The following is a 15,778-nucleotide window of genomic DNA, read 5'->3' on the forward strand; positions in this document are numbered from 1 at the left end:
TGAGAAACTGAAATATAATGTGTTATTTAGTGTAAATGTTCACTGACCGTTGATCTGCTGTGTGTGTTCATGATAGGACACGAGAGCAACAGTTCACGCACCCTCGCGACATTGGGGCGTTCAAGAGAAAACACGTTGTGTTTCTCTAAAAACAGGTCGTTCACAGCGACAGTGATAGTGAGAACAGAACTAACTAAACATGTCTGAAGAGTTTGTAGAGGAAGAATTGATGCATTTCTGTGCCCAGCCTAGGGGCTGAAATAGACCCTATTTAAAGCCCCCCTAAATATGATCTAGCAAGCCTATGGGCAGGACTATCTATGTTTGACCAATGGCAAATGGGGGGAGTGTTTGGGAAACCTATTCAAAAACAGTCATCGTTTTTGCAGTTCTGTTGATGTTAGTGGGACAATTTCAGTTTGTTCTTCACACAAAACCAATATCGTATGGCTTCAGATGACTTGGAATATTGCACACAAGTAGTATGTAGGCTACTACTTTTACAGTGCTTTTTGTCAAGGGCTGTAACTGAGCAACTACCCTCAACCCTTTGTACCTTTGGTTAAAATGTATAACTCGTTTTGGTTGAATAATTACACCCTAATGGTGCGTTCATATACAACGCGAAGTGAGCGTTTCGCGCAGCGTAATTACATACAAAGTCAATGCAAAGATGCGAATAGACGCGAATACGCACCGGGCAGAACGCGAGCGGAAAATTCGCATGACGCGTTGTCGCGACAGCCTATCAGCATTGAGATTGTCCGGATGTCACTGACGTACTGGCGTAGAATCACAAGAAATCTGGAAAAATGTATGAATTGTTGTAGCGGTGTGTGTGGACACCCGGAATTGTACGACACAACGTCATACATGTACAGAGACCGGACGAATAAAGACATCGCTCGGAGGAAAGTGAGTGAGGAAGTTGGACTATCTGGTAAGTTCGGTAAATATGCGCGTCTACTTGATTCCAGCTATTGGTTGAACTTTACTATGAACCACGTCGTAGAAGCCCCGCCTCTACGGTGTGTGCTGGAAGAGAAGCGGGAATACTCGCGGGTTAGCGTTACTCGCGCAAGTTTAAACACACATTTATAAACTTGCGCGAGCAATGTGAGGCAAATTGTTCTTCGCGTTGTATGTGAACGCACGAATAGGATCTATTGTGTACCTTTAAAAGGTACATTAATATGTTTGTGTGTGCTTTTGGAAACAAAACAAAATAAAATAAAATAAAATAAATAACCACCCCAGTGAAAGCGTGTACCTTAAATGGTAATTTTGTGTGTATGCTTTCACTGTACAGAAAAGAGCAGAATCAACATTCTTCAAAATATCTCCTTTTGTCCAAGGAAGAAATTAAAACACATTTGTTTTTGGAACAACATGAGGGTGAGTAAATCATGACTACATCCTTTTTTTAATCTTCAAATGAATGAAGAAGAGCAAATCAGAGAAGCTGGAAACAAAGTGAAATGGGTTTTCTCCAGTCATCAACTTGAAAAGCAGCAGCAACAAGAAAAAGCAAAAGAAATATTGGCAAAGCACCTGTTTTCCAGAGGTACTGGCTTCTCTCTGGTGCGTCTGCCCTCAGGTGAGGGGTCATTAGTGCAACATAGAAGAGGAAACCCCACAGAGAGATGGCAAACGTAATCTCGAGCCTCACAAATGCCATCCTCTATCAGTCTGTTTGTATTCAACCTGCAACAGAAATACACACAATCCATGAGCATTTAATGAGTACTCTAGACAGTAAAGAGCATCTTATTTACAGTTTCAGAGCGAATTAAACAGCATAACACAACAACTACATTATTGGGTCATTCTGTGCCAACTCAACCAGAGGTCCCCAGCTCAAAAAAAAAATTCTGGTGAAAGAAACAAATAAATGCAGAGGAAAGCCAAAATATCAAATGCCATGGATTGAATGTTTCCGACATTTCTGAGCAATCCATTATTTTGTAGGGGGGGGTCAAAATGGCAATCCTAGTTGCATTATCAAAAGTGGAGAAAATAACTTTTGTGTTCTTGTAACAATGTTAGCATGCATGTAACTCAAGAAGTATTAAATATATCTTAACAACCTTTTAGATTCTGGTTCAGAATAAACGTTTCGATTGGTAACTTCATTCATAAGGCCCTATATGGTTCATTCCCAGAGATATGGGGCTCTCAATGTAGCTTCATGTGCAAATTGTTGAATTTTACCCATTTTCAGTGGTCAAAAACCAAATGTGGGTCACTTTGTATAAAGCTGATACTTATTGTATTTAAAGAGAAATGTCTGAAGAGCAAAAAATGCTGAAACTAGAAACATACCTTTATTTATTCAATGACCATTTCAGTGTATTTTTGGCACTCAGACATTTTTAAAATCAATATGTTCTATGCAGATGTTTTAATAGAGGGAAACAAGATAACGTTCTAGATTCAACATGATTTGCTCTTCAGACATTCTTCTATAAAAGATAAAAAGTATTTGCTGTATGCAAAGTGAGTTTTTTTGGCCACTGAAAATGTACAATTTACTCATGGAGCCACATTGAGTGCCCCATATCTCTGGGACTGAACCATATAGGGCCTTACAAATGAATATACCAAAAGAAAAGTTTATTCTGAACCAGAATCTAAAAGGATATTAAGATATATGTGATACTTCTTGAGTTACAGGCATGCCAACTTTGGAAAAAGAACACGAAAAGTGCTTTCCACCATTTTTTAACTGTCACCATTGGCATACAATGCAACATGGATTGCTAAAGTCCAGGGGCGCTTTAAGGTACCTCTGTGCCTAAGGGCTAGCTGGTCCGCTGAGGCCCCCCTTCAAGGGTCGTGTCTAGAAGGGATCCCTCTTTCATCAACTTCTCGCACATCAGCGTCTCTTATGTACTGTATAGTCTAAGAACATTTAACCATGTTTATCTAAAGAACGACATATAAAGTTAAAGATCAGTTCAAGATGGCTAGCAAAATAACAACAACATGCTCATGAACTGCTTTTAATTTTAAACCGCATAAGCGTTAATTATACAGTATTAAGATGCTCTACAAGCGATCCAAAAGACGAACGCGAGGGAATCTCCAACACATCAAATGCCCCACCAGAGACAGAAATATACTGGATCACTGCTACAGCACTGTAAAGGATGCATATCGCTCTGTCCCACGTGCAGCTTTAGGACTCTCTGATCACTGTCTGGTTCATCTTCTCCCGACCTACAGGCAGAAACTAAAATCAGCTAAACCTGTAGTAAAGACTGTAAATAACTGGACTAATGAAGCAGAGCTGGAACTACAAGCCTGCTTTGAATGCACTGATTGGAGTGTTTCTGAAGCCACAGACCTGGACGAGCTCACAGATACTGTGACATCATACATCAGTTTCTGAGGATACAGTATGTGCATCCCTACAAGGACTTTTTTTAATCATTCATTAACGATAAACCATGGTTTCAGCAAAACTCAAGACAGCTTCATCATGCCAAAGAGGATGCTTACAGAAGTGGGCATAAAATATTGTACAACCAGGCCAGAAACACACTGACTGAGGAGATTAGAGCGGCTAAAAGAAGCTACTCTGAGCTTCACACACATACCAAAACCTCCTGAAACCACCCCCGCTACTCAACCTGTACTTATGATCGGTGAGCTGGGGACCTCTGGTTGAGTTGGCACAGAATGACCCGTTTACATTTTCTAAAAATGTAAGTACAGATTTTTACGCCTTGTGTTGCCACGTAGGAGCGTCTTAGACACGACACAGAGATGAGAGTTTTGCCGATTTTGCTATACGAAGTGTGCTTAACTCAACATAACGAAATAAGCGAAAATGCACAACAAACCTAACTAACCAAATCATCTTTTGCAATATATAATGTGAAATACTGGAGCGAAAGACATGAATGAATACAGACGATTTAAATGAATATTCAAACAAGGTTAGCTAAATCAGCAGCATCTGTGGCATAATGTTGCTTGCCACAAAATTATTTTTAATTACCACTTGTTTATTTTTAAAAAGCGGTTACAGTGAGACACTTGCAATGGAAGTGAATGGGGCCAGTCTGTCAACATACACACGGTTTACAAAAGTATCGCCGCAAGACGTAAACATTATGTTAAAATGATTTTAGTGTGATAAAATACCTCACTAACTGTATCTGTGTACATTTACATTTACATTTATGCATTTGGCAGACGCTTTCATCCAAAGCGACTTACAGTGCAGTTATTACAGGGACAATCCCCCCGGAGCAACCTGGAGTTAAGTGTCTTACTCAAGGACACAATGGTGGTGACTGTGGGGATCGAACCAGCAACCTTCTGATTACCAGTTATGTGCTTTAGCCCACTACGCCACCACCACTCAAAAACACTCATAAAGCTATATCCAATACCTGGATAACAGGGTTTCGTTGCCATGACAACAACGTTTTAATTTAGAGTATAACTCCAAGTGTGAATCTGTCATTGTCTACCACACAATGACACATTTCACACAGATACAATGGATCTGATAACATTTTGCTAATTATCGGTCTAACTCTCAAGAGGTGGAAAAAATATCCTTTGAAAATCTTTTTGCCTACCAAAAGATACAGAGCAAATTTACACAAAAGCTAAACCTGTGAAATCCCTTCTCTTTATGTCTTTCTTTTTATATGTCTGTCTATATGCACATAAACACCTTCCAAATGTAACATAATATATATATACACACACACACACACACACACACACACACACACACACACACACACACACACACACACACACACACACACACACACACACACACTCTTTCACACACTCTCTCACACACTCTCTCTCTCACACACACACACACACACACACTCTTTCACACACTCTCACACACACACACACACACACACACACTCACACACACACACACTCACACACACTCACACACACTCACACACACACACACACACACACTCACACACACTCACACACACTCACACACACTCACACACACACACACACACACACACACACACACACACACACACACACACACACAAACACTCTCTCACACACACACACACTCTCTCACACACACTGTCTCTCACACACACTCTCTCTCACACACACACACACACACACACACTCTTTCACACACTCTCTCTCACACACACACACACACACACACACTCACACACACACTCTCACACACACACACACACACTCACACACACTCACACACACACTCTCACACACACACACTCACACACACTCTCTCACACACTCTCTCACACACTCACACACACTCACACACACTCTCACACACTCTCACACACACACACACACACACACACACTCTCTCACACACTCTCACACACACACACACACTCTCTCACACACACACACACACACACACACACACACACACTCTCTCACACACACACACACTCTCTCTCACACACACTGTCTCTCACACACACTGTCTCTCACACACACTCTCTCTCACACACACTCTCTCTCTCACACACACACACATGTTGTGTTTCCATGTTTTATGGGGACTTTCCATAGACATAATGGTTTTTATACTGTACAAACTTTATATTCTATCCCCTAAACCTAACCCTACCCCTAAACCTAACCCTCACAGAAAACTTTCTGCATTTTTACATTTTCAAAAAACATAATTTAGTATGATTTATAAGCTGTTTTCCTCATGGGGACCGACAAAATGTCCCCACAAGGTCAAAAATTTCGGGTTTTACTATCCTTATGGGGACATTTGGTCCCCACAAAGTGATAAATACACGCTCACACTCTCTCTCACACACACACACACACACACACGCACACACTCTCTCACACACACTCTCACACACACACACACACACACTGTGTTGAACTGAATTCATTGGCGCTAGTTGACTTGATAAAGCACATTCAGCTCTACAACATTTGAAAAGATGAATAGGACGCGCTGAGAGCGTCACTACACAAAGAAGTGTGGCTGATTCCACTCAGTTAAATTACGGCTGCTGCATTCCCACCATATTAAATCCGTTACTTAGAGGAGAGGAGAAGAAAAGCTTGCGAGAGCCGGTGGTTGGTGGCAGAGACAGAGAGAAAGAGAGTTGGATCTAATAAAGATGCAGTTCCCTTTTCTATCCCCTAGCTGTACAACTGAACAAACACAGACACACTTAACACTAAAGATCCATTTAATAATAGCAAATCTCCAGTGGAACATCTGTTTCAGACAAACACCAGTCAATCTCTCTTTAATCACTCTCAAATGTCTATAAGATTGTAGAAGGACAGCTTTCCTCAGTCAAACAGTGTGTGCATCAAATATAGTGTGGTATGCTTTATTATTACGGTATGGTACAATGTACGGTTTAATATATGAGAAAGCAGCAAAATGTTATTTGCATTTATTTGTACTGATACTGTAGGTCAGGGCAGTCACATGACCAATACGTCACCGTACCGACTTTTTGCTTGCATCATCAAAAGGTCGTTGTCATGCCATTCTCACCTCAGTTTGGACGATTTTGCAATAAGCTCATTATAAATGTATTAGTTTAGTTACATTATACTATCATCATCATCATCATATACTATTATCAGATGCCCTAACCCAAACCCGTTCTTAAATCTAACCACTTATAAGTACAGTCAGAATCATTTATCCAATGCATTACTAAAACCTTGGGACTGAACGGCTGTGTGGCCACAAGAAAGCCGCTTGTTAGTGAGGCTAATTGGGAAAAACGACTTCAGTTTGCCAGGGAAAGATGCAGATTTACACTATTTCAATGGATTTTTTCTTCCCTGATGGCACGGGCATATTCCAGGGCGACAATGCCAAGATTCATAGGGCTCAGATTGTGAAAGGGTGTTTCGGTGAGCATGAGGAATCATTATCACCACGGAGTCCTGAGCATAACCCCATTGAAAGCGTTTTGGATGTGCTGGAGAACACTTTAGAATAGAATCCTTTATTTTGGTCACACATTGTACACACAGTTCTTTGCATATATACACAGTAAAATTCATTCATTTTCACATATCCCAGCTAACTCTTGTTGCATGATACGGCGCCCCTGGAGCAGATAGGGTTAAGGGCCTTTCTCAAGGGCCCAACAGTGGCATCTTGGTGGTGCTGGGGCTTGAACCCCCAACCTTCTGGTCAGTAACCCAGAGCCTCAACCTCTGAGCCACCACTCTCCCCACAGAGTGATTCAACTCTTGTCTTAGGCTTGAGAATAATTTTGGCATTTGTGTACGAGCACTAGCTTAGGGGCATTAGATTGATTTAGGTCTTATTTATCTGACCACAACCACTTTGTATGTGTACAGTGCATCCCAGGGGAAGCATATACAAGGAGAAGAGGCCCTAAAACTGTTCCCTGCGGCACTCCATACTTTACTTTTGTTTGATCTGACAATTCCTAATTTACTGTAAATGAGTAATTGTCAGATCAAACAAAAGTAAAGTATGGAGTGCCACAGGGAACAGTTTTAGGGCCACTGCTTTTCTCCTTATACATGCTTCCCCTGGGAGATATCAAATCAAAGATTGGATGGCCAGAAGTTTCCTTCTACTCAGTTCTGACAAAACAAGGTACTAATTATTGGACCAAAAAACTAAAAAAATAAGTGCTAAAATATAATTTGACTCTGGATGGATGAACTGTAACATCATCTTCAACAGCGAATAATTAGGTGTTATATTTGATACCAATCTGTCCTTTGAAAATCAAATCACCAATGTTTGTAGAACAGTATTCTTCCACCTCAGAAATATTGATAAATTACAGCACATGCCATCTGTTGCTGATGCCGAAAACCAATTGACCTTCTACCACGCTATATTCCATCACGTTCATTACGATCACACAATTCTGGCCTGTTAATAGTTCCTAGAATATCAAAATCCACAAGAGGGGGAAGATCCTTTTCATATTTGGCTCTTAAACTATGGAATAGTCTCCCAAACACTGTTCGGGACTCAGACACACTCACTCAGTTTAATCTAGACTAAAGACTTGTCTGTTTATCCAGACATACACCTCATTTATCCTCCAACTCATAGATATGCTGCTTTAGTTGGGTCTGCCGGATCCGGAAACACTTCTCATACTCTGTTTTAAAGTCAAAGCATCTACGCTAATATTATTCTATTGTTTTCCTGTCTTAACCTTGGAAAACATATCCTGAGGTCACCAGATCGAGCTCTGGTTCTGCCTGATGTCCGACTCACACTACTACGTGTTGCTGAGTGATGACAACCAACTGCAGTCTGTGCCAACGGATATCATTACAGTCTACAACGATGGACTGTAGAGAGAATGAATCAATGCCAACTCCAACTGTACGACATGGGACACTTCATTGGCCACTGCCTGAACCTTGGACTTAGGATGGACCTTTCCAAAATGAGCTGCAACAAAATTAGTTGAACTGCAGTGCACCTTTAATCTTACAGTTCATACAAAAAAAGTTTTTATCACACAATGATAACTCTGGCATTACAGATATTACAGCTTCATTTCCTGTGAAGCTGCTTTGAAATGATGTTTGTTGTGAAAATTGCTGAATGGAAAATGATTATAGAGACAACTCTTAATACAGACTGGATCGGCCTCTGTGAATGTTTGCTTTGCAGCTTTTGCTTTGTTGTGTATTTTGAACGGCTTGTCAGAACTGAAGTGGGACTTGAGGGACACATCTTCCCTAACAGCGTTCCTCTCGGTCCGTCTTGCAGGTGTTATCTTAACATTCCCGGCCGAGTTTTATCGTGGGACTGTAGATTGACGCATAGCATTAAACATGTCTGTTAGCGTTGATCGAAGACTCCCAGCTCAGGCTGAGTAATTACAAAGCTAATCAGTTTCGACAGGGGCCCAATTCATGCTCACACACACACACACACACACACACACACACACACACACACACACACACACACACACACACACACACGCACACACACACACACCACGCACACACACCACACGCACACACACACGCGCACACTCACACACGCACACACACACACACGCACACACACACACGCGCACACACACACGCGCACACACACACGCCACACACACACACACACGCGCACACACACACGCACACACACACACGCGCACACACACACACGCACACACACACACGCACACACACACACACGCGCACACACACGCAGAAGTCTGGGTCTCCAAATGACTGCCGGATTCAAACATATTTGGGGGGGGGGGGGTTTGAGAAAGTGTAGGGCTAAAAATTGTAATTAAATAGTTTGTTTGACTGATTAAAAGGGTGCATCCTTTTCATTAAGCCTGGAAATCTTTGCCTCTTGTTTGAGGTCGAGAGGGTGTAAAGATAATAATAATTAACAAATTTATCTTAATCTCCAGCATCATTAAACCCACATGAAACACACACACACACACACACACACAACACAACACGCACAGACAGACAGACAGACAGACACACACAGAGACAGACACACACTCACAGACACACACACACACACATTCACACACACACAGAGACAGACACACACTCACAGACGCGCACACACACACGCGCACACACACACAGACAGACAGACAGACAGACAGACACACACACAGAGACAGACACACACTCACAGACACACACACACACACACACACACACACACACACACAGAGACAGACACACACTCACAGACACACACACACGCACGCACACACACACACAGAGACAGACACACAGTCACAGACACACACACACGCGCACGCACACACACACACACACGCAAAAGAATTATTAAAACATTACCTGGAAAAAATTTACTTCTTAAGATGTCAGTGTATCTTTCTTGTACTGGAGTAATGCTAGATGTATAAACCCAAAGAGAAACTCTTGTTATTATTGACACCTGTGGCCGTTCAGTGAACTGCAGCCTGTTGCTCGCGCTCATACACACACTCCATAGTGACACCTGTGGCCGTTCAATGAACTGCAGCCTGTTGCTCGCGCTCATACACACACTCCATAGTGACACCTGTGGCCGCTCAGTGAACTGCAGCCTGTTGCTCAGCTCATACACACACTCCATAGTGACACCTGTGGCCGCTCAATGAACTGCAGCCTGTTGCTCACGGCCATACACACACTCCATAGTGACACCTGTGGCCGCTCAGTGAACTGCAGCCTGTTGCTCGCGGCTCATACACACACTCCATAGTGACACCTGTGGCCGCTCAGTGAACTGCAGCCTGTTGCTCGCGCTCGTGCACACACTCCATAGTGACACCTGTGGCCGCTCAATGAACTGCAGCCTGTTGCTCGCGGCCATACACACACTCCATAGTGACACCTGTGGCCGCTCAGTGAACTGCAGCCTGTTGCTCAGCCATGCACACACTCCATAGTGACACCTGTGGCCGCTCAGTGAACTGCAGCCTGTTGCTCGCGGCTCATACACACACTCCATAGTGACACCTGTGGCCGTTCAGTGAACTGCAGCTGTTGCTCGGCTCATACACACACCCATAGTGACACCTGTGGCGCTCAGTGAACTGCAGCTGTTGCTCACGCCGTGCACACACTCCACAGTGACACCTGTGGCCGTTCAGTGAACTGCAGCTGTTGCCTGCGCTCATACACACACTCCATAGTGACACCTGTGGCCGTTCAGTGAACTGCAGCAGTGAACCGCGCTCGTGCACACACTCCATAGTGACACCTGTGGCCGTTCAGTGAACTGCAGCTTGTTGCTCGTGCTCATACACACACTCCATAGTGACACCTGTGGCCGTTCAGTGAACTGCAGCCTGTTGGTCGCGCTCATACACACACTCCATAGTGACACCTGTGGCTGTTCAGTGAACTGCAGCCTGTTGCTCGCGCTCATACACACACTCCATAGTGACACGAGCATCCACCAAAACAATGATGTAACGTACAAAGAGACTGAACGTGATCCACCGACATCATGCTAACAGATGAGGTAACATCATTAAAATTACACAGTTATGATTGTTTGACTGAGTCTCCAGTGCTGGAACAGGACTAAAACAAAGTGTGGATATAGATCTGACTATAAGAGACTGTAGTTTGAAGTCATCACTTTTCTTTGCATGATACATTGACTGCATTTATACGATAGCTTATGTCGCCGTTAGCAAGTGTTATCAATAGCGGTTAGCTAAATGTGGTGTATGATGACAGTAGCGGTTTATAAAATAAACATTATAAATATGTGACACAGTTCAGTATATAATCAGTCTTTCTGATATATCGATGCACTATTGTTTTATAATAATAGATTATGTATATTTTCTGTATAAGTTACGTTACACTAATGAATGGAGCTTTTAGCATGAGCTGAACATTGTTTAGCATTTATTTCATGTGTTATTGTAGTTTATCTTTTATTGAATAATTACAGATTAACATTATCCTGACTTTTACTATAAAGAGAAGATCGTTGAAATTAGTTGAATCAAACGTCCTGCAGATGTTCACTCTAGTTTTCGCTCGATCCCGTTCATCCAGACGGGGTTCAGTAGATAAATGTTAGTTTGGTTTACTCTGAGTTTGTAGGAGTCGGTGTTGTGCCGGACGTTTTCTGGATTCATCTCTAAGATAATGTTATCTTGTGTTGCAGTTTGTTGTCGCTGTTGATTAGCGGAAGAGAAGCGCTGAGACTCTCATGAGCATAAATGTCACATCTTTGGATTTTCCCGGCAAAAGTGACCCGCTGCCTTCCCATGAACATCAGTCGACAGGCTTTAATAGGCAATATAGGAAGTCCGGTAAGGGATAATTTTTTTAAGTTGCGTTACACGTCGTTCACACATTGGCAAAAAAATATATGTAAAATTATTTGAAAACTTTACATATTGCAACTTTAAATATAATTATATATTTATATTTATTGTGAGAAGCACTATATAAATTGGAAAAAAGTATTCAAAAACACAGTAAATTGTGTTTTGAAGCAGGTTTACAGAAAATAGTGAATTACAACCCTTATTTCTAACAAATAAGATTTTTGTTTTAATAATAAATTAAATGATATGCAAACGATTTCTTACTCTGGCTGTCAATGTATTAACTTTTTTTCTTCTCTGAAATTTTTCCGTTCCCCCTAGAAAACCGGAGGTGGAATTCAATGTTCCTAAACACTCCATGATTTCTCTTTTCAAATAATAACTTCATTTTAACCCAAACCAATATTTTATGTCAGCCCGTCATTATCGCAAATGATTACACCAATCTCTGCAATACGCAATTCTAATGGGTCAATTGCGCCATCTAGTGGTCTGATATTTCTGAGAAACAACCGGGGATTAAGGGTGTGTTCACACTTGTAGTTCAATTGTCTTGGTTCTCTTGGTTCAGACCAAAAATTTAAAAATGATACATTTAGTCCTGGTTTGTTTAGCGTTCACACTGGCATTTTAACACCGAACCTAACGATACAAAACCAACGACATCAGGATAAAATCGCAACCTGATTGGACAGATTATATGATGTATATTTTGCGACTGAACTTGCCGAACATCCAAAACAACGCTGGCTGCTGGGTGAAATGCGCTCGTTGGATGTATATATGTATATATGGTGGTATTTTTACCCGCTGAGAACAAACGAAGAGTTAATAAAAGGAGTCAAAGGAGTCAAAACAGCACCAGGAATTCCTCCGCTGCACACACAAATGAAGTTATGCTGCAAGGACGGCTGACGGGCGGTTCTGACGCCTGTCCCGAACTCTAATGGGCAACATCACTCCTACAATGAGAAGAACCAAGTATGCTTGAGGTCAGTATTAGGCAAATTACTTCCTGTTTTTGGTCCGTTAAGATGTCTTTGGTCCATGTTGCGTTCACGTATCAATCGAACCGCACCAGAGGTCATTTGGAAGTGGGCTGAGACCCACTATTCAGGCGGTCTCTGTTCGCTTGTTTGGTGCCCACCAAGGTTTGGGTGACAGCGTTCAAACTTGTTCAAATGAACCCCAGTAACAGAGAAATCACACCAGAGTTTGTTTTAATCTAACCAAACATGCCAAGTGTGAACACCCCCTAAAACACCTCAGACTGGTATTGCGAGCCATCTTTCCTACTACTCGCATCACTCTGCGATCTACAAGTGAGATAATTAAATCATTCAATGTTTCTAGAAACTCGCGATTTCATGGTTTCTTTGTAATTAATGACAATTTTAACGCAAACCAATATTTCATGTCAGTTTATGTATTTATTTGGTAGGTTGCAATGCAATAAATAAGATTATGTACAGTCAGCTGGAAATTATTGAAAATTATTACATGGGTCTCTGGAATCCTCAATTCTGACTGCACAATGGCGCCATCTGGTGGTCTGATATTTCTGAGTAACAACCGCAGAACCAGGGATAAAGACATCAGACTTGTCATCCGGGTATTGCAAGTCATCTCAAATCACTCTGCAATCTACATATCAGTGTTTCATGTCCATTTATATATTTATTTATTTGAAAAGTAGCTGTGTAATAAGCTGGATAATGAGCAGTCAGTTTCACTAAATAAACACCAACAGAATTTGGTGGAAATCATCTGTTCAGCGGGATAATGCACAGTCAAGTCGGTTGTTAATTGCAAAATAAACCCCTTCAGGGTGAATCAAGACCTCTCTGAATGGTGTCAGGATTAATTTTGTGATAATGACCAACTGAATGTACATTATATACAGTCCCTTACGCAATATATCTCAGCAAACCCCGACCCAAAATGGCATGTAGGAACAAAACGAACTGTGACTGTTCACTTTCCATGTCAGTCAGATGGCTTGTCCTCTCTAAGCACCCAGGTCTTGGCCAGAATAAGCCTCAATAATAAGCACCAGAAATGTCACCATCCCATCAAAGGTCTAACGACACAAGATTATAGGCTTATTGGCTTTTGTTTCTGACATCAAAAGCCACGTCCAATTAAACTCTACGGCATTTGTGCACAAATTCATCCCACTTATTCATCACTTAGTAGAAGCTAGTCAAATTAGACAGATGTCAACATGACCACAACGTGTTCTGTGCAGTGCGGTTATTGGCGTCAAGAGACATTAAATCTTTTAAAACCCAGGAAAATCGGGATCCTGAAGTAAATTCACTGGCCTAGAGTCTAATCTTGGCCTACATTTAAAGGCTTTTAGCTCTAACAAGCACTTTAACTTTCACAGCAATCTTCAGTTGGATTTGCAGGACATCTCACCCCTTGAAAATCACTTTTCACTCAAAAGAAACGCAATGACATTTTCATAATGATCCAGTGTTCAGATTCAACCTCTTCATAATATCTCCCACGCCTGAGCTTTAGGGTTGACTCTGGAAATGTTCACGCCTCGGATGTGGAGCGAACTCACGTCTCTGAACGAAATGCCAACGTGACTCACCTTTGTTTAACCTTTACGTCTACGGTACATTAGTAATTAACCTGAGGGACATCTGAACTAATCCTGAGTGAATACAGCGACTGCTCTGCAGGTGTTGTCTCTGTATGAATCTGAGATACTGTTTTCACTCTCAGGACAATTCACTTACGTAGGATCTATTAAAAAACACGCTCCAGGCTATTCAAGTGGGGTAGTCGGAGTGGATCGCCTTGCATTTAACAACGTACGAACATATTGCCATTGAATTGTTCAAAAGAGATCTAATGTTGTTATGTAACATTGTTAATGATGCTACATTTTCGGCACACACTGTGCCTGGTTCGAGCTTTAAATGAATGCTCTAATAAGAACATTGTAAACTTTCTGATTCACAGATCTCATTAGAGTACATACAGAATATAACGTTTAAGGTTTAAATTCTTAAGTGTGATGTATCCTGAGCTTGAAACAAAAGCGACATCCACAGCAATCCGTAAAGTTTTCAGTTTCCTAACAAAATCGTTTTCCAAAGTATGCACTGCAGTAACGAAGGGTCTCGAAAATGCCGTTCCAGTAAGAACGAGAGATGTAAACCAGTGGCGTAGCCACAGCTGTGCCAATGTTCTCTTGCACACCCAAATGAAAAGACAGAAATCAATTCCTGAATGTAATAATTGAGCATAATGTTTATGATAATTCTCAATACAGTATGTGTTACAGAGGCCGTCTCAGATTACTGAGACGTCTCAGGGGCGGCTGTGGCTCAGGTGGTAGAGCGGGTCGGCTGCCAATCACAGGGTTGGTGATTCGATTACCGGCCCACACGACTCCACATGCCGAAGTGTCCTTGGGCAAGACACTGAACCCCAAATTGCTCCCAATGGCAGGCTAGCACCTAGCATGGCAGCTCTGCCATCTTTGGTGTGTGAATGTGTGTGAATGTGTGTGAATGGGTGAACGGGACACAGTGTAAAGCGCTTTGGTAACCTCTATGCAGACCATTTACAGACGCTGGGAACATGAAGTCTGCAAAGAAGCACTCACTTTAAAGTTCAGCTTTCTGTTCGATTTATCTTAATTGCATCCGTCCATTATTGAGTGACAATGACGTCAACTCACATTATGCAATCATTACATTATTGTCAAAGGTCATCACTGTCAGCGAGTATGTATGCTTCCCCTGTCTGTGTGCATTCATATGTGCATCAGTTTCATGTTTTACCATGTAATGGAGTATCTCAGAGACAATGACATGAGTCATCACTGGATGGATCGGGTAATAAGGTTGACAAACTGACCTTCCCTGCTGCTGAGTCAATTACAGTTCAATTAGGAAGTAGACCCTGCTGTGACCTCGAGCATCTGGTGGCAACAT

The 15,778-nt window shown here is 41.9% G+C and overlaps 1 protein-coding gene across 3 annotated transcripts in view; it reads right to left on the bottom strand.

The window, feature by feature from the left end:
* The window catches only part of thsd7bb (thrombospondin, type I, domain containing 7Bb), an 85,165-nt gene that overhangs the window by 54,618 nt on the left and 14,769 nt on the right, over nt 1-15,778 (bottom strand). For all 3 annotated transcript variants that reach the window (XR_007968399.1, XR_007968400.1, XM_052101606.1), the window contains exon 2: nt 1,552-1,704. Coding sequence is in view for 1 of the 3 variants with exons in the window: in XM_052101606.1 (XP_051957566.1) it covers nt 1,552-1,678 (127 nt within the window). In the remaining 2 variants the exon portion in view is untranslated. The remainder of the gene's footprint in view (nt 1-1,551; nt 1,705-15,778) is intronic.

The sequence above is a fragment of the Xyrauchen texanus genome, chromosome 32 (genome assembly GCF_025860055.1).
Source record: "Xyrauchen texanus isolate HMW12.3.18 chromosome 32, RBS_HiC_50CHRs, whole genome shotgun sequence".
Taxonomy (NCBI): domain Eukaryota; kingdom Metazoa; phylum Chordata; class Actinopteri; order Cypriniformes; family Catostomidae; genus Xyrauchen; species Xyrauchen texanus.